The following is a 19,016-nucleotide window of genomic DNA, read 5'->3' as shown; positions in this document are numbered from 1 at the left end:
GTGGCTTATGGTCTGAGCTGACGTGTATGAGCAAAGAAATTAGATTTTGGTGGGACTGCAGATCTCAAGTTAAGGTACACTCTTGGCTGCCTAGTTCTGAAAAAATCCGCCCCACTGGCAAAATGAAGACGATACAAAACAAAAGGCTATTGTGTCCGTAATCTGTTTGGACCAGACTTTAGTGGTGGTTGTTTTCTTAAAAGAAAGACAATAGCCTACAGGGTTTAAAAGGCTTGGTCCTAGAATGTGCTGTATCCAAGGCGCTAAATCAAATCCCACACATGGCTCGGTCTCTGTTTTGGAGAAGGAGTGAGTCCTGTGTTGTGGCTGAGACATGCTCAGCTGTTTGTCGAGAGCATAAGGCAGTTGGTCAGACACTAGTTTGAGCCTGTGGAGTTGAGCTGTGTCCAGTGAGAACTCTACCACCTGTGCTAAGGCCCTGCGCGACAAGCAGACCATTGCCAAACCGAGAACAGCACGCTGAGTATGTCGGCAGCGGGCGAGTCAGAATGTGTCCTGTCCTATTCTGTTTCCTCTTTTAAGATGGAGGGATAAGTATCAGTATTTCTCACCCTCTGTTTTAAAACAGACTCAGGGCTGTGACTTTTTACTGGGCCAATCATGGATAAACAGAAACCAAACAGTAACACACGTGTGCAGTTGACACACAGTATTGGCTGGTGGATATATTCACTGAAAAGTATTCAGGGATTGAACCGTTACCTTACTCTGTCCATATGCACACAGGCCCCAGGGAAAGCATAAAAATTCCTCTGCCTCGTGGAAAGGAACGTATGGTAATTACAGTTCTCCACGGTTTATTATTTCAATGAATATCTGGTTCCCTTTTTTAGGTGTTTTGCTTCAGTTTTGTTCTTAAATATGAATTTATCTAGCGACCTTCGCTCCCTATAACACTATGAGCACAGTCAGTGGCCCATTCACTAGTGGGTATTGATCGAGACCAGTAGAAGCTAGCAGGTCCTTGGAGGGTCATCGGAGAGGCAGACGCGTTCAGCCATTTTAGGCCCTGCCTCGCCTGGCTGGTAGTCTCAGGTGCCTCTCTGTCACCATCTGGGGCTCAAAGACATGTAGAGCCCAATTACTTGTTGAGCATCCTGTCACAAAATGGCTGCCAGCATCACCAAGCTGGTTGTTAGTGTCTCACTCATACTAAATTGTAGCCCCCCTGCATCACATCAGACAAACTATAGGTTCTGGAAGAGGAACTAAGGACACCCCCGCCCCCCAATTGCCTTTCATTGAACCAGGGCACTGAGTTGTGGTTGTGTCCCAAATGGCACCCTACTCCCTATATAGTGCAGTACTGTTGACCTATGAACCCTGGTCAAAAGTAGTTAACTATATAAGGAATAGGGTGCCTTTTTGGGAGGTACCCTGTGAAATGCTTGGCCTCATTCATTCATTGTCACTCCAGCTGTGGTTTGTATGAACTAATGATATTGATATGAAGAGGATGTTTTGGTGTGTACAGAGTGGAAGAGCCGACGCGAAAGGCTCCACTCCCGTCAAAATCTATCCACGGCAGAATACAGCGAGAAGCAGACCAAGTGGGGATTTTTTTGTATGGTCTGTGAGAAAGTGTTGGATTTAGTCAACAGATTTGTCTTGCTAATTTGCTAAGGCTTATTTGATCACGTTGTACGTTTTGCAATGTATAAATTGTGACTAATGTACTGATAAGTGGACGCACATGGCAACTTTGAGGAAAATATTTTATATTGGTGTTTGTTGGTAGAACTGGTATCGGCCCTCACATTGGCTAGAATGTTCCCACCTGATCTCATCTCCTCCCGCCTGCCTTTCTGCCTTTGCGACAACGACTCCTGTTAGGGAAGTGTGTGTCCCATCCAAATTGTCATGGCTCATTTCCTGTGAGTGGGCCTGAAGGACCCGAGTTCATGCAAAGGTGCCATGGTATGTGCCTGATCTATAAGTCCATTTAGACTCCTTTCCATTTCACATAAATCATGTTTTCATGGCCCAGTGTGAAGGAGAATTTAGCAAGTGAAACATGCAGTACTTTTATTAAAATGATACTGTATTTTAACTTTATATTCTGAAAGACCCTGTTTAGTTATAGTTTTTTAAATGCATAGTTTATGGCTCAGAGCCAGTATTCATAAAGCGTTTCAGATTAGGAGTGCTGATCTAGGATCAGGATATCCCTGATCTGAAAGGCAAAACTGGTTCTAGATCAGGACTCCTACATTTTATTTGTCACATGCTTCGTAAACAACAGGTGTAGACTAATAGTGTAGTTAGGGATGCACAATATATCAGTGAACATATCACAATCAGCCAACAATGCCAACATCAGCATCGGCCCGATGTCTAGTTTAATGCCGATTTGTTAGAAACTGATGTCAAAGCTTCAATGTATACCTATGTATACCTATGTAATGTGACTTAATAATGCCACGTAAAATTTGGCGCAACGCAGCATTCCTAACAGCCCACACAATGTCTGCTGTGTGGATCGAGCAGTCATTTGAAAGAGTTAAGAAAATATCAGCGAGACAAGCTTTAGCTTGGTACCTAGCTAGCACTATTAACACTACTCGCCTATTGAAATTGTACTTCAGTTCATGAAAATAAATATCTAGCCAGCTACTTAACCCTGTTGCCCAAAGCTAATGTTATAAGCAGACAGCTAGCTTCATCTGGCTAGTGAGACTCAACTGGACCGTGTTATCTGTTATGAAGCTAGCCAATATAAGGATTCAGCACAATAGTGGCATTTGCGGTTTGCTTTCAAAATAAGTGTTATTGACAGTGATGCAAATGAGTACAAATAGTAGAATTATGCAATACTTTTATTTTGAAGGCTAACCGCAAGTCCACTATTGTGGCTAATCCTTATTGTGGCTAGCTTCACATAGATGTGTCCGACCACCATTAATCAAATAAGAATTGTCTTATAAATTAGGGTTATTTTAGATGACACCTAGATATATAGTTATAGCTACTGAAACAGATGATGTTGTTATTTGACACATCAAATATTGTTATTTGTCGTGTGTCTTTTTTGACCCGCAAAGACCCAAACGGCATTCCATAGAAATCCTGGTTGAGAATGAAACGACTGAACAAATGAACAACGAAACAGCACAGCATGTAAGTGAAAGAAATAGGTTTTGATTATGTTTTACTGGTAATGGGGGACATATGTAAATTCCAACAAAATAACTTTTTGGTCAGTGTGGTGTGTACCTATATTTAACTAGGCAAGTCCGTTAAGAACAAATTCTTATTTACAATGACGACCCAGACGATGGGCCAATTGTGTACCGCCCTATGGGACTCCCAATCACTGCCGGATATGATACAGCCTGGATTTCGAACCAGGGACTGTAGTGACACCTCTTGCACCGAGATGCAGTGCGTTAGACCTGTGTGTGTGTGTGTGTGTGTGTGTTAACTATTTAACTGTACTAGAATGCTTAAAAGGCCTTAAATGTTTTTCACTTATCAGTATAATTTTTGGGGGACAAGGAAAATATCGGTATCGGCCAAAAATGTAATAACGGTGCATCACTAACTGAAATGCTTACTTACGGGTCTTTTAAAGATCGGAGTTAAATATCAAGTAAAAATAGGAACAGTGACACAAGGAATAAATGCACAGTAAATAACAATAACGACTAAAAATAACATGGTTATCTACAGGGAGTACCAGTACCGAGTCGATGTGCAGGGATACGAGGTAATTTGGGTAGCTATGTGCATGTAGGTAGGGGTGAAGTGCCTAAGCAACAGGATAGATAATAGACTTAGCTGTAGCAGCAGTGTATGTGGTGAGTGTGAAAGATGAATGAATATGGTCCCCGATATTAAGTAGCTTAATGTTGTACTTACAAATTCTAACACTTTCACTGTGCCTTTTGACATGTTTAGCCTACTATAATGGATTGGAATGCTGAATATACCTCTGTGGAAAAATAATTACATTTTATTCTCCATAAACCTGGATTTACTCTCAAGATAACTTCTTCGCAGAAGGCAAATTGGAATGTTGAGAGGGAGAGAATGAGAGAGAAAAAACACGGAAAGCAATGTGCAGCATCCTCCTGTGCCATGTCAGCAGGGTTGCCATGGCAACCAGAATCCAGTCCTGTACCTGTTGCCATGGTTGAGTGGGGCAGAGACGGTGATGACGTCGTTCATTAGACAGAAGGACATGTCTCCCATTTTAAATTCAGGATTTGATTCAGTGCAGTATTTTGCAACAAAAAAAGAAACCTGTGGGAGCTTATATTTTCCATTCTCTTGATAGGATGTGCGTATTGATGAATATACCAGATATTACTTATTTTTTTATCCGATCTATCTTCTAAAAGCCAAAGATTTCCTATAACACACACACAACTCGCACACACTGCACGGCGTGATTGATAATCCAACAATGAGACCCGAAGGGCAGGGTAGGTGAGTCATAGTGCATTACATGGAGCATTCTCCCTGTCACACACAGTATGCCCCCTGTCTCATTAACTATGGCTCAGGAGCTGCAGGACATCCAGGTCAAACATTCTCTCCTTTGGACATGTGATGATGTCCACTTTGTGTTGTTGATGAGAGTAGTGTGAGGTGTTCAACGCCTGTGGCGTTCTGCATTAGCATCGAATAGCCCCCGTGTTATGCAACTTTTCAGGGAAGTTAGGAACAAATATACACAGGCAGTTAGGAAAGCTAAGGCTAGCTTTTTCAAACAGAAATTTGCATCCTGTAGCTCTAACTCAAAAAGTTCCGGGAAACTGCAAAGTCCATGGAGAGTAAGAGCACCCCCTCACAGCTGCCCACTGCTCTGAGGCTAGGAAACACTGTCACCACCAATAAATCCATTTTAATTGAGAATTTCAATAAGCATTTCTCTACGGCTGGCCATGCTTTCCACCTGGCTACCACTACCCGGGTCAACTGCCCGGCACCCTCCACTGCAACCCGCCAAAGCCCCCACCATTTCTCCTTCACCCAAATCCAGACAGCTGATGTTCTGAAAGAGCTGCAAAATCTGGACTCCTGCAAATCAGCCGGGCTAGACAATCTGGACCCTCTCTTTCTAAAATGAAATGCCGAAATTGTTGCAACCCCTATTACTAGCCTGTTCAACCTCTTTCGTGTCGTCTGAGATTTCCAAAGATTGGAAAGCTGCCGCAGTCATCCCCCTCTTCAAAGGGGGTGACACTCTAGACCTAAACTGCTACAGACCTATATCTATCCTACCCTGTCTTTCTAAGGTCTTCGAAAGCCAAGTTAACAAACATATTACCGACCAATTTGAATCCCACCGTACCTTCTCCGCTATGCAATCTGGTTTCAGAGCTGGTCATGGGTGCACCTCAGCCGCGCTCAAGGTCCTAAACGACATCATAACCGTCATCGATAAGAGACGTTACTGTGCAGCCGTATTCATCGACCTGGCCAAGGCTTTCGACTCTGTCAATCACCACATTCTTATTGGAAGACTTCACAGCCTTGGTTTCTCAAACGATTGCCTCGCCTGGTTTACCAACTACTTCTCAGAGTTCAGTGTGTCAAATCTGAGGGCCTGTTGTCCGGACCTCTGGCAAACTCTATGGGGGTGCCACAGGGTTAAATTCTCGGGCCGACTCTTTTCTTTGTATATATCAACGGTGTCAGTCTTGATACGGGTGATTCCTTGATCCACCTCTACGCAGAAGACACCATTCTGTATCCATCTGGCCCTTTTTTCGACACTGTTAACTAACCTCCAGACGAGCTTCAATGCCATACAACTCTCCTTCCGTGGCCTCCAACTGCTCTTAAATGCAAGTAAAACTAAATACATGCTTTTCAATCGGTCGCTGCCCGCACCTGCCCGGCTCGTCCAGCATCACTACTCTGGATGGCTCTGACTTAGAATACGTGGACAACTACAAATACCTAGGTGTCTGGCTAGACTGTAAACTCTCCTTCCAGACTCACATTAAGCATCTCCAATCCAAAATTAAATCTAGAATCGGCTTCCTAAACCGCAACAAAGCATCCTTCACTCATGCTGCCAAACATCCCCTCGTAAAACTGACCATCCTACCGAACCTCGACTTCGACCCCAGTATCTCTACTTTCACATTCATCTTCTGCACATCTACAATTCCAGTGTTTAAATGCTGTATTGTAATTACTTCGCCACCATGGCCTATTTATTGCCTTAACTCCCTTACCTCATTTGCACTCACTGTATATAGATTTTTTGTTTTCTTTTGTTCTACTGTATTATTGACTGTGTTTTGTTAATTCCATGTGTAACTCTGTTGTATGTGTCTTATTGTTATGCTTTATCTTGGCCAGGTTCCAGTTGCAAATGAGAACTTGTTCTCAACTAACCTACCTGGCTAAATAAAGGTGAAATAAAATTAAAGAAACATTAATCCGAAGTAGTTGAGAAGTGTGGATCATTATTTAAATGTTTTTCTCAATATAGAGTCCGTGTCCTGCTGCCAGCTTCACATGGATGATGTCACCTTAGCCCCACCCCCAAAGGAAAGCGCATATAGTGAAGAATTATGATTTAAAGTTACATGTGTGTAGTTGTAGTTGCTCACCAGAACTGGGGAAGACTTATAGGCTACCTCTGCTGTCTATATTGATGAGTACTTTCTGACAGTTGAAACAGTCAACAGGTTCCCATCTCAGTATGCTTGGGAAGTTGTTCCTCTTTCAACAGACTTGTCTCCCTCCTTTTTCTTTTTTGAAATTGTGTCCCTATTGGAGTGACGCATGGGTAAGGCCAGATGGATACGAGGGAACTATGTTCTACTGCGAGAGAGGGGCAGGGATGGGGAGAGGGAGGGAGGGAGGGAGGGAGTGGGCAGAGGCGCTGTGGCAGGGTGCGTCGTGAGCATGAATCGCCTCCAAGAGGAAATAAAAGAACATGCGTTCCCTCCTCTAATGCAGGCTGTAGTGAGTGAGCCATCTTCCTCACTGACGCGGAAGGTCAGCCAGGCCTGTCTTAGCCACAGATTCTGTGGGCTGCTTTCTAGGACACAGATTAAGCCTAGTCCAGGACTAAGAAGCATGCTCACTTGCTAAGTGGAGAATCCCATTGAAAGTCCTTTTTAGTCCAAGATGAGGTATATAATCTGTGTCTGGGATACTGGTCTAGTGTGTCCCAGTCCCTATGATGATAGCTCCCCACAATAATACCCAACTTTCCTCATCTCTTCTCCTTGACAGCCAACTGGAATAGAATTTAATGACGTGCACCCAGACGGGTGTAATAAAACTAAAAGGGACAAAGCCCTCAGTCTTTTGACTTGTTGGAGTGGCGCCCTGTGCCCCAGTAAGGCTACATGCTGTACGCTAGACCAGGAACAGATGTGAGAGTGAGCATTGGCTAGCCTTGGCTAGCGCTTGTCACTGTCCTCATGCCCGAACCTGGAGCTGGGAGCCTCTCCTGGCCCAGACTCATCTGTGTCCAAATGGCACCATATTCCCTATGAGCCCTGGTCAAAAGTAGTGCACTATAAAGGGAATAGGGTACCATTTGGGATCCAGCCATCATCAGCCTGTTTTTACTGCTGAGTGGGCGGCGTGGCATTGGAACAGAGCGTCTGCAGTCCCCCTCATTAATAGCCCATGTGGGTTGTTCCAGGAAAGGGGTAATAAGGGGTATCTGTAACGTAAATCCTGTACATTTCAATTTCCTCCCTCTGGGCTCCGGTTTCCCATTGGATTCAGGTCAAAGGTGAGATTGGGCTTAATTTAGCCCCCTCTCCTCAGTGCCCAAAAAGAAAGGGGACCTGTGACCTAGATGATTAGCGAGGATAGAATTAAACTCTTACCTGCATGATTTTGGTACGGCCCTTAAGAGTCTAATATAGGCTACGGAGGCCTAAATCAAGCAAGGTATGCTCGTTGACTATGAAAAGTTGGAGTTCGCCTCTCTCTCTTCTGAGGAGACACACTGACCTTCTGTCGCCATGTGACATGATATGCAATCTCCTCCCTCCTCCATATCACTGCATTATTGATCAGTGCACCACCATCTTCTCCACACACACACACACACATATGTGCGCACACACACACTGAGCAAACACACTGAACACACACACATACTGCAGGGGATTTCTCAGTGTGCAGAGGCCTCTTAAGTACCCTTGTCTGAAGTAGCTATACCCAGCTTTAATTGGACCATTGACTATGAACACTGGACCTCATTACTGTATTCTAACAACGACTGGGCTCTGGTCAAAGGTAGTGCACTATATAGGGAGTAGGCTGCTATTTGGATCACAAACTGTCTTTGGAATGATGTGATCCTTCAATATAGCTAGCTGGGTTTTTCCCCCAGTCATCTGGCCTGCTGGCGTCGGTTGCTGTTGCCACTCTATTTGGTTCGTTGCTAGGCCCCGAGCGCACTCATCACATTAGTCAGTATCCATTTTTCCGTTTGCCCTGCCCTCCAATCCCCTGCCCTCCCTGACCCACCACTTGGACAACGGAGGTATGCGTTGTCTGGCTAGCCTCAGCTAAATCCCCTGGATTGGCCCGAAGTCCGGCCAATTTGCGCACAATCTGTCAAGGGACTTCAAGCAACAACTGGGTCGCTAATATCTTCAAATACCATCTATAGTATATTCCTCTGGGACTCCCCACTCTACTCTCCTCCCTCCCCTCTGCGAGGGGCTTAGCTTTCTGTTGGTGTGGAAAGCTTGAATGTCTGTACTGGTGGGACTAGGAGTGCTTCCCAAATGGCATCCTATTCCCTACATAGTGCACTACTTTTCACCAGACCTATGGTGCCTGGTCAAAGGCAGTGGACTATGTAGGGAATAGCATACCATTTGGGAGGCAGCCTAGCAGGCGTGCTTGACATGCCAGCTAGGCTGGGCAGAGGAGAAATGTTGTCATCATTGTCATCCCGTATACATTGACACGTCATGTGACGGATTAGCGAAACACATTGCTAGCTTTGCTGTGATGTGTAGAGACAGAGCATGTTACTGTATTGCCATTCCCACTGTATGCAAACATGTTTTAGTATTAGTATCTGCGCTGATTCATTAACAGGAACTTTACAGATGCATGATATCTCAACCACAAAGAAATAGGCAAATATAGTTGCACATGTCTTGCAGTAGATATCTACCATGTTTTGATTTTATTTTATTTGCCGATATCTCATTTGGATTATTTGAAGGTGTTATTTTGTAAAGGGGTAAAGATTTATTACAGAAATGCTAGTATTTTGTGTCTATTACATACTTTATAAAAATATAACTGTCCTGCTTGTATGTCTCTGAGTGTAGACAGTATTTATTCCAAGGCAACAAAAATGCATTATTTTTACAAATACAGTAAACTCCAAATAGTTGAAATAGCCCAAACCCTCCATCGTGCATGCAATACTTTTGAACTTCAAATACAATACATTGGATGTGGTCAAACTTATCACACTCTTACACAGTAAAAGTTATCAGCCTTGTGATTTAATGTTTTTTTCTCCTCCCCAACAGTTATATCCAACCCCAAAAACCCAAAGGACCCAGCAAAGTCCTTCAGCTTTGACCACTCCTACTGGTCCCACACTACGGTGAGTTTGCTTTCCTCTTGCCTTTGTGCTGCTCTTATCCATGGCATCAAATGGCTGCCAAATTGACACATTGCCTAAGCTGAATGGCATACTGTTGAATTGAAACACACCATGAACTGTACTGTAGTTCGACATCAACATGCATTTAAGTGTGGTCCTCAGTTGGTAGAGCATGGCACTTGCAACACCAAGGGTTGTGGGTTCTATTCCTGCTGGGGCAACCCAAATTAAAATAATGTATGCATGACTTTAAGTCCCTTTAGATGAAAGTGTCTGCTAAAGTACATATATTAGGTTTCTCTTTCTCTTACAGCCAGAGGACCCCACCTTTGCCTCACAGAGCCTTGTGTACAATGACCTTGGCAAGGAGATGCTGCAGCATGCCTTTGATGGCTACAATGTCTGCATCTTTGCCTACGGCCAGACTGGAGCTGGCAAGTCCTACACAATGATGGGCAGGCAGGAGGAAGGACAGGAGGGAATCATTCCCCTGGTATGCTCCTCTCTCCTCAAATATCCATCCTCCTTAGCTCACTTGAATAACTGTGGAAAGTTCAATGTTCCAATAACATTTTCACTTGAGCGCAGTTGCCTCCTTGATCAGACTACCATTGTGGGTCCCATAGAACAGATTCAAGAAATGTCTAAAAACAAATTACATTTATTCTGTTACATTTGTGTTCTTCAGGCTGGATCAGTGGTTCCCAAACTTTTTATAGTCCCGTACCCCTTCAAACATTCAACCTCCAGCTGCGTACCCCCTCTAGCACTAGGGTTAGCGCACTCTCAAATGTTGTTTTTTGCCATCATTGTAAGCCTGCCACACACACACACACTATACAATACATTTATTAAACATAAGAATGAGTGAGTTTTTGTCACAACCAGCCTCGTGGGAAGTGACAAAGAGCTCTTATAGGAACAGGGTACAAATAATAATCAATAATCTTTCTCTTTATTTAGCTGTCTTACATACATACAATCTTATTTGTTCATCAAAAATGGTGATTAACTTACCACAGGTTAATGAGAAGGGTGTGCTTGAAGGATGCACATAACTCTACAATGTTGGGTTGTATTGGAGAGAGTCTCAGTCTTAAATAATTTTCCATTTTAGTTTTTATGCTAGTGAGGGCCGAGAATCCACTCTCACATAGGTACGTGGATGCAAAGGGCATCAGTGTCTTAACAGCGCGTTTTGCCAAAGCAGGATCCTCTGAGCGCAGCCCTATCCCAGAAATCTGGCAGGGGCTTCTGATTTAAATTACATTTTCACAGAACCGCTTGTTGCCATTTCGATGAGGTTCTCTTGTTCAGATATCGGTAAGTGGACTGGAGGCAGGCATGAAAGAGATAACAAATACAGTTGTTTGTGTCGTCTGTTTCTGGAAAGTACCTGCATAATTGTGCACCCATCTCACTCAGGTGCTTCGCTATATCACATTTGACATAGTTCATAAGCTTGAGTTAATTTGCACAAAAAAAAATCATACAATGATGGAAAGACCTGTGTGTTGTCCTTGTTAACGCAGACAGAAAAGAGCTCCAGCTTCTTAATCATAGCCTTAATTTTGTTGCGTACATTGAATATAGTCGCGGAGAGTCCCTGTAATCCTAGATTCAGATCATTCAGGTGAGATAAAACATCACCCAGACCAGACCGCCAGTCGTGTGAGAAACTCGTCATCATGCAAGCGGTCAGACAAGTGAAAATTATGGTCAGTAAAGAGAACTTTAGGCTCGTCTCTCAATTAAAAAAATAATAATACTTCTCAATACGTTGCCCCTTGATAACCAGCGCACCTCTGTATGTTGTAAAAGCGTTACATGGTCGCTGCCCATATAATTGCATAATGCAGAAAATACACGAGAGTTCAGGGGCCTTGCTTTAACAAAGTTAACCACCTTCACTGTGGCGTCCAAAACGTCTTTCAAGCTGTCATGCATTCCCTTGGCAGCAAGAGCCTCTCGGTGGATGTTGCAGTATACCCATGTGGTGTCGGGAGCAACTGCTTGCACGCGCATTACCACTCCACTATGTCTCCCTGTCATAGCATTTGCTCCATCAGTACAGATACCATTAAATGGACTTTGGTGGTCAAGATGTGATGTCACAAAGCTGTCCAGAAACTTTAAAAATATCCTCTCCTGTTGTCCTGGTTTCCAGTGGTTTGCAGAAGAGGATATCTTCCTTAATTGACCCCTCATAAACTTAATGGACATTTACCAGGAGCTGTGCTAGGCCCACCACGTCTGTTGACTCATCCAGCTGTAACGTATATAATTCACTGGCTTGTATGCGAAGCAGTAATTGTTTCAAAACATCTCCTGCCATGTCACTGATGCATCGTGAAACAGTGTTGTTTGATGGAGGCGTAGTGTGTATAATTTTTGGGGCCTTTTCCCCCAGCATTGTCCCAGCCATATCCGCGGTAGTCTGAAGGATTAAGTCCTCCACAATAGTATGGGGCTTGCCTGTCCTAGCCACTCGGTAGCTCACCATATAAGATGCTTCTAGACTCTTCTTATTATTGATATCTGTTGCTTTTATACATGTCCTACTACATGAAAGTTGTCTTTATTCTCGCTCAAAAAACTCTTTGGCTTATTTTTCTAATTGTCATGTTTAGTTTCTAAATGTTGTATTTGTATTGTCCCATTTTATTTCAACCATATTTGGAAGTTTCATGCTGACCATTCACATTGATTTGGATACCTGAGTATTCAGTTTCGCCCATCCCAAAGAGATTGGAAGTGCTTTGGCTCACAAACAAGCAACCGGTTCTCTCATTACCAACCTCTTGTATGCATTCCACCTCTCTGCCGGCAGCACTTACTGCATTAAGACATTTCTCCCCTGGTTTTGGCATCTAACCGTCAAGCTATTTGTGTTATCTATCTATCGATCTGCCTTCCTCTTTTAAATGCTCCTAAATGGCAATAACACATTTCTTCCTCTGCCTCTTAGCTCTGTGAAGAACTCTTTGAGAAAATCAATGACAACAACAAAGACGAGATCTCATTCTCAGTGGAGGTGAGTCCCAGACAGCATTAGGGGCTAAATCCCCCCCCCCGAACATTTATTTTCCTTCTCCCCTTACCTCAGCCCCTCCTCACTCCTCTTTCTGATGTAGGCCTACCCTCCCAAATCGTAGCCCTGCAGTGACTACCTTGCTCTTATATCCAGAGCAACCTCAAATATAGTGGTTTCCCTAGCAATGCTTTACTAGCTACGCATATTAGCTCAATCTTCCGTGTACTCAATGCTTAAGCAAATTCAAGTCTTTGAAATGGAACACCAAGTGATCCATATTGAGTGAATACTGTGACTTCTGCAGTACAAAAAGTAGCATTCCAACACTATAAATGGCATTACTACTGATTGAAAAACCTCTTCTTGACTGTCATATATGATTATGGTAAAGTTGCCCCTAGATGTTGATCTGGGGTGAGTTTAGGATTGGGGGAGTTGATCCTGGATCTGTATGTAGTGGAAACTTCATCCCGTAGCGTTGCTGTATGTTACTGATGTCAAGGCTTCACTGTAGCTTTAGTCGGCCATGGCCAATAGATACTCAATCTGTAATGCAATCACTTCTAGGTCAGCTACATGGAGATCTACTGCGAGCGGGTGCGGGACTTGCTCAACCCGAAGAACAAAGGGAACCTGCGTGTGCGAGAGCACCCCCTGCTGGGGCCCTACGTGGAGGACTTGTCCAAGCTGGCAGTCACCTCCTACAACGACATCAACGACCTCATGGACGCCGGCAACAAGGCCAGGTCAGCGTCAAGACGAGACCTACCCAGGGGCTTTATCTCAATTGGCACCCTATTCCCTATGTAGTGCACTACTTTTGACCAGAGCCCTATGGGCCCTAAATAGGGAATAGGGTGTAATTAGGGATGCACAGAGGAGTGCGTGGGGAGGGAGGTTGTTGGACATAAATGCACACAAATTATTATAAAATTTAAGAATCAAATAACAAACCGTTCTTAAAAATGGATTTGCTTAAAGTCATACTTTTCAGTGAGTTTATTATCCTGTTTTAAGCTGAGTAGTAGTGGAGTCCATGTGGTTGACTGGATTGTTGTTAAAGCAGTAGCTCGGTCACTGTTCCCAAACTCTCAGGCAGGTATCTCTTCTTTTGGGACAGAGAGTGGGAGTGTGTGTGTGTACACGTGCCTACCTTCTTGGCTGCGCATGCGTGTGTGTCACGGGAGTGTGCATTCTCGTGTGGAAGTGAACCTTGCTTTAATTTTCTGCTATTGACTCGGAGAGCTTTTGTCTGGAACGTGGGTTGTAAAGCCCATATCTCCTTAGTGTATATCCCACATGTTTGTTAGGGTTGGGTGGTATCCAGATTTTCATATCATCATACCATTCTTCTCTCATCCTGTGATTGACAGTATTACCGGCTTAGTACCCAAGGGGGCACCAAAAATTGCAAAATAGCCCATTGGGCGTCTATCACCAGAATGCTAGCAATATGAGCACAGGTAATAGTGAATTCAATGTAGGCTGCTAGCTAGATATGCTAACAAGCGCAAAAGAAAATCAAATTGCGAAGACAGGCAATCCAGATCATAAAGTTAAACGCGTTTGTGTGTGGGAGCTACTGAATATTTTTTGTTTGGACATTTACAAGGGAATGTGAACGAGAGACATTGTGCAAATGAACAAGTTTTGTGACCCATTGTTGTCTGAAGAAAGAACAGTACTGGCTATGGAGCAGCATGTGTACAAGCTGTGTCTGTGTGGAGTCTGGAGTCGTTAGTGCAACGGGCCTGCCTGCTCTGCTTGGAGAAGAGGGGGAGAGGAGAATGAAGAGAAAAAAACACAAGGAAATCAAGATCACAGTGGTAGCTGTACAGATTTCTCAAACATGGCAGAAAGCTAACACTATATGATGCCCCGTCACCTTATTAATTCAGCCACTTAGATAACTAGCACGTATGTCTTGCTGCTTTTTGTAAACGCAAATCTAAAATGCTTCTGATTTGTAATTTCTGCTCGGCATTAGACTAATTTTATGCTTCAGTTGCACTTCTCCACTCAGATTGGAATTCACGAACGGGTATTCTATTAGCAGACAGCACTCTGACTGATGTGTAGCTACTTTTCTCTGGTACTTTTCGGTTTAGCCTACTATTCACGGGTAAAGTGCAAGATTAACTTTAAGCCAAACATTAGAAAGAATGTAGCCGTCTACATTTCCTATGATACTCTTTTGGAATATGATGGCCATGCAAAAAAGACCTTGCTTTTTAATTGTAAGCTCATTTATTTGTTTAGCTGCCAACCAAATAGCGTTCAACTTCTGTTGTCATCTGATTAAAATGAAGGTATTTTCTGCCGAATGTGTTGCGCTAATGTATTTTCTGTGAAGGAAAACTTTAGTACGCCTCTGAGCAAAAAAACACTTGACTTTCAATATAAAACGCGTGCGTCCCCTGTCAATACACAGCTGGACTCACCTGCTCCTACTTTCTCCGGTTGTGCTATTTACAAGCGCTTGACTGGCTCAACTGTTCTGGGTAACTATGGTAAGTTTCATGAAGAATGCAACCTGCTTTATCTCCTAATAAGTTGACTGCAGTTATTTACTTAAAGTAGTTACAAATATTAACATTTATTGAAAAAAATCTAATTGTTTCGACGGTATTCAAAAACCATCCCGTGGCCATTTCCTAATACCCGATATACGGTATACTGCCCAAGCCGTGTGTGTGTGTGTGTGTGTGTGTGTGTGTTAACAGCTTTAAAGCTTGGTATGGTATTGAAAATGTCTTGACCAGGGATTTTCTTAAATACTGTATTAATTATGTTTTTGATATTTTATTGTAATTATGAGAAATGCAGAAGTACTGAATGTATTGTACAAAAGTCTTTCCTTGAAGAACAATACTCTGAACACTCAATACCGGGCACAACACGTGCCCATATATGTCTTACATCAACATTCAAACCATTTCAATAGACTTTAGATAACAGTACGACGGGTTTCACATCTTTCCATTTGATTCAACTAATGTCAACTCTGTTACAGGACGGTGGCAGCCACCAACATGAACGAGACCAGCAGCAGATCCCACGCTGTCTTCACCATCGTCTTCACACAGAGGAAGTACGACAGTGAGACAGACCTCTCCACAGAAAAGGTGAGAGGAATGGGATCCCAAATTGACCTCCCCACATTTCCTGTGATTATGAGGGAGATACAAAGGAGCCACTGTCAGTATACACACAATGTCTATTGTAGTGTGATACTATCAGATTTCTGTGTGGAAGTCGCTCTTCAGTTGACTTGACAACAGTATATGTTAAGGTATTAATTGGTTTAGAATTGCAACTGTTTTGGTTATTAATATTGTATTCGTGTATGGAGTTTGTTATGAACTAGTTGTATTGGGTAAACTATTTAGCTATACCTGCAATTTCCATGATTAGGATATTATTTTTCCTACTGTTTATTTTGAATGTAATTAAATCAAATAATTACGTTAGGCAATGGATATATTGTTTCTGATGGTGTGTGTGTGTTGTTCCCATCTAACCCGTTCCAGGTCAGCAAAATCAGTCTGGTGGACTTGGCAGGAAGTGAGCGAGCTGACTCTACTGGAGCCAAAGGCACCAGGCTAAAGGTAGGAAGGACCCTTGTGGCTCAGTTGGTAGAGAATGGCACTTGCAACGTCAGAATTGTGAATTCGATCCCCGCTAGGGACCACCCATATAAAAACATGTATGCATGCATGACTAAGTCGCATTGGATGAAAGCATCTGCAAAATGTTATTATTATTATAATGGATGTAGGCCACTCTTAAGCAACATACCACAAATACACCAAGTAGCTATGTATTTAAGGGTCTAATTAAATTGATATTTGCTATGTGGCTTGTCTTTATTAGGAGGGAGCCAACATCAACAAATCTCTGACCACATTAGGGAAGGTCATCTCTGCCCTGGCTGAGGTGGTGAGTACTGTCTGTCTCTCTCTATCTCGCTCTCCCTCTGTCATCCTCTTACTCACGAGGAAGGCATGTTGTAACTTGGTCTGCTCTTCTGTTCTTTCCCTCTTCCCCTGGTGTTACTTGCATACCCAGGATTACACTACCAGCAAGGTAACCCTTTGTGTGTTCAGTCATTTCAAACCACTGATCCCTCCAAAAAGAGATGGGTTATGGCAATATTGTGTCTCAGTGCTAAGGTGTCATTTTGTCACCTGACCCTTTTTCGCCATTGACTCATCACCTTTATTTTATCTGCAATGGACTCGGACTATCTGCATGGACCCCATCTTGCACTGACTCTATGCCCACTCACAAGACTATGTATACACACTCACACACTACACTGACACTCACACACACTACACTGACACTCACACAACACACACACACACACTTTCACATACACACGCCAGACACACACATACGCACACAACACACACATACGCACACAACACACACATACGCACACAACACACACATACGCACACAACACACACATACCAACACAACACACACATGTATTTTCACACTCATCATATTCTGCTGCTTCTCTTTGTTATTTTACTCTAACGATACACTGAGTGTACAAAACATTAGGAACACCTTCCTAATATTGAGTTGCACCCCCCTCCCCCTTTTGCTCTCAGAACCACCTCAATTCTAAACCAATTCATTGGGGAATGGACTCTACAAGCTGCTGAAAGAATTCCACAGAGATGCTGGCTGATGTTGACACATGCTTCCCACAGTTGTCAAGTTGACTTGATGTCTTTTGGGTGATGGACCATTCTTGATACACATGGAAAACTGTTGAGCGTGAAAAACCCAGCAGCGTTGCGTTTCTTGACACTAATCGGTGCGCCTGGCACCTACTACCAGACCCCGTTCAAAGGCACCTAAATATTTTGTCTTGCCCGTTCACCCTCTGAATGGCACACATACACAATCCATTGCTCAATTGTCTCGAGGCTTAAAAATCCTTCTTTATCCTGTTTACTCACCTTCATCTACACTGATTGAAGTGATATCAATAAGGGATCATAGCTTTCACCTGGATTCACCTGGTCAGCCTGTCATGGAAAGAGCAGGTGTTCTTAATGTTTTGTACACTCAGTGATTCCCCTGATGCCTAGTCGCTTTACCCAGCCTTCATGTACATATCTACCTCGTACCCCTGCACAGTGGTCTGGTCCTGGTACTCCCTGTATATAAGCTCCATTAATGTGTATTTTATTCCTCTTGTGTTACTACTTTTAGCTGTATGTCGTTGTGAAGAGCTCGTAAGCAAACATTTCACAGTAAAGTCTAAACCCATTTTATTCAGCGCGTCTGACGGATACTATTTTATTTTACTTTTTGGAGGAACCTACACAATCTTTGCACTGGAACAAAATCATCAGAAATCAGGCTTCTATTCCTTCTTCACCACCGCTAATGCACTTAGTGTGAAGATGCTGCCATTTTACAGTAGACTCTCCCTTCAGCCTCTCCTCCATCACTCTTTCCATCTTACATTGGGAAACTAACATCCATCCATTTGTTTGTTCATCACCCTCTAACATTGGTTTTGTTTGACACAGAGCAAGAAGAAGAAGAAGACTGACTTTATCCCGTACAGAGACTCAGTTCTGACATGGCTGCTTAGGGAGAACCTAGGTAAGAATAGATAAATGCCAACTGTTGAACTGCATTATATGAGAAATACATATAATCTAGTGACCGTAATGTATGTATACCATTAAGTGAATGGCATGTGCCTGTCAGTCAAGATGAAAACCTGTGTATACTGTAACATGATGACAAAATATTACTCTACGCCTTTTTCTTTCTTTTTTTAACTGCAAACTGTATTTCAACATGGGTAGACAATTAGAAGTCTCATTGTGTGTGTGTGTGTGTGTGTGTGTGTGTGTGTGTGTGTGTATCCAAAAAGCACATTCACCTGTCATTGGGAGCACATTTCCAATGTATCAGCTCAGTCTAAGAATAAACTGTATAGCAATGAGTATCCATATCCACAATAACACTGTAGAGTTAAGCTATCCCAAAGCAGAGTTAAGCTTTTTTGATGCTTTCACGGGAATTACCTTGTATGCACCTTGTCATGTAAATGATTTTGTACCCAATTTGTGACAAGGGAATTCATTTGTTCCAATCTCTTTCTCTCACTCACTCAGGTGGAAACTCCAGAACAGCCATGGTAGCCGCTCTCAGTCCTGCAGATATCAACTATGATGAAACACTCAGCACACTTCGGTAGGGCTCACCTCTTTGAATCAACACAAAATGAAATATAGTTAAGTTATTTTACTGTATGGTTTGTGCAATGCAGAGTGAGATTTGGTGGGGCTAAATACATTAGTAGTTATTATAATCATTGTCTTAAGTCAGATTTTTCAGGAGACAATGAGCGTATTTGAGTTG

General features: G+C 43.0%; 1 protein-coding gene across 18 annotated transcripts in view; it reads left to right on the top strand.

Annotated features, from left to right (window-relative positions):
• Positions 1-19,016, top strand: part of kif1b (kinesin family member 1B) — a 106,535-nt gene that overhangs the window by 29,913 nt on the left and 57,606 nt on the right. For 11 of the 18 annotated variants that reach the window (XM_090184592.1, XM_036988272.2, XM_090184590.1 and 8 more), the window contains exons 3-12: positions 9,507-9,583; positions 9,897-10,076; positions 12,552-12,617; positions 13,185-13,363; positions 15,631-15,742; positions 16,148-16,225; positions 16,491-16,556; positions 16,686-16,703; positions 18,173-18,248; positions 18,770-18,848. In XM_090184592.1, the coding sequence (XP_090040718.1) occupies positions 9,507-9,583; positions 9,897-10,076; positions 12,552-12,617; positions 13,185-13,363; positions 15,631-15,742; positions 16,148-16,225; positions 16,491-16,556; positions 16,686-16,703; positions 18,173-18,248; positions 18,770-18,848 (931 nt within the window). The remainder of the gene's footprint in view (positions 1-9,506; positions 9,584-9,896; positions 10,077-12,551; positions 12,618-13,184; positions 13,364-15,630; positions 15,743-16,147; positions 16,226-16,490; positions 16,557-16,685; positions 16,704-18,172; positions 18,249-18,769; positions 18,849-19,016) is intronic. The other 7 variants (XM_036988277.2, XM_036988273.2, XM_090184591.1 and 4 more) reach the window with 1 other exon arrangement.

Source organism: Oncorhynchus mykiss, chromosome 9 (assembly GCF_057628025.1).
Source record: "Oncorhynchus mykiss isolate SJ-2025 chromosome 9, ASM5762802v1, whole genome shotgun sequence".
Classification (NCBI taxonomy): Eukaryota; Metazoa; Chordata; class Actinopteri; order Salmoniformes; family Salmonidae; genus Oncorhynchus; species Oncorhynchus mykiss.
Note: the sequence above shows the minus strand (reverse complement) of the source record. Positions and strands in the feature narration are given on the sequence as shown.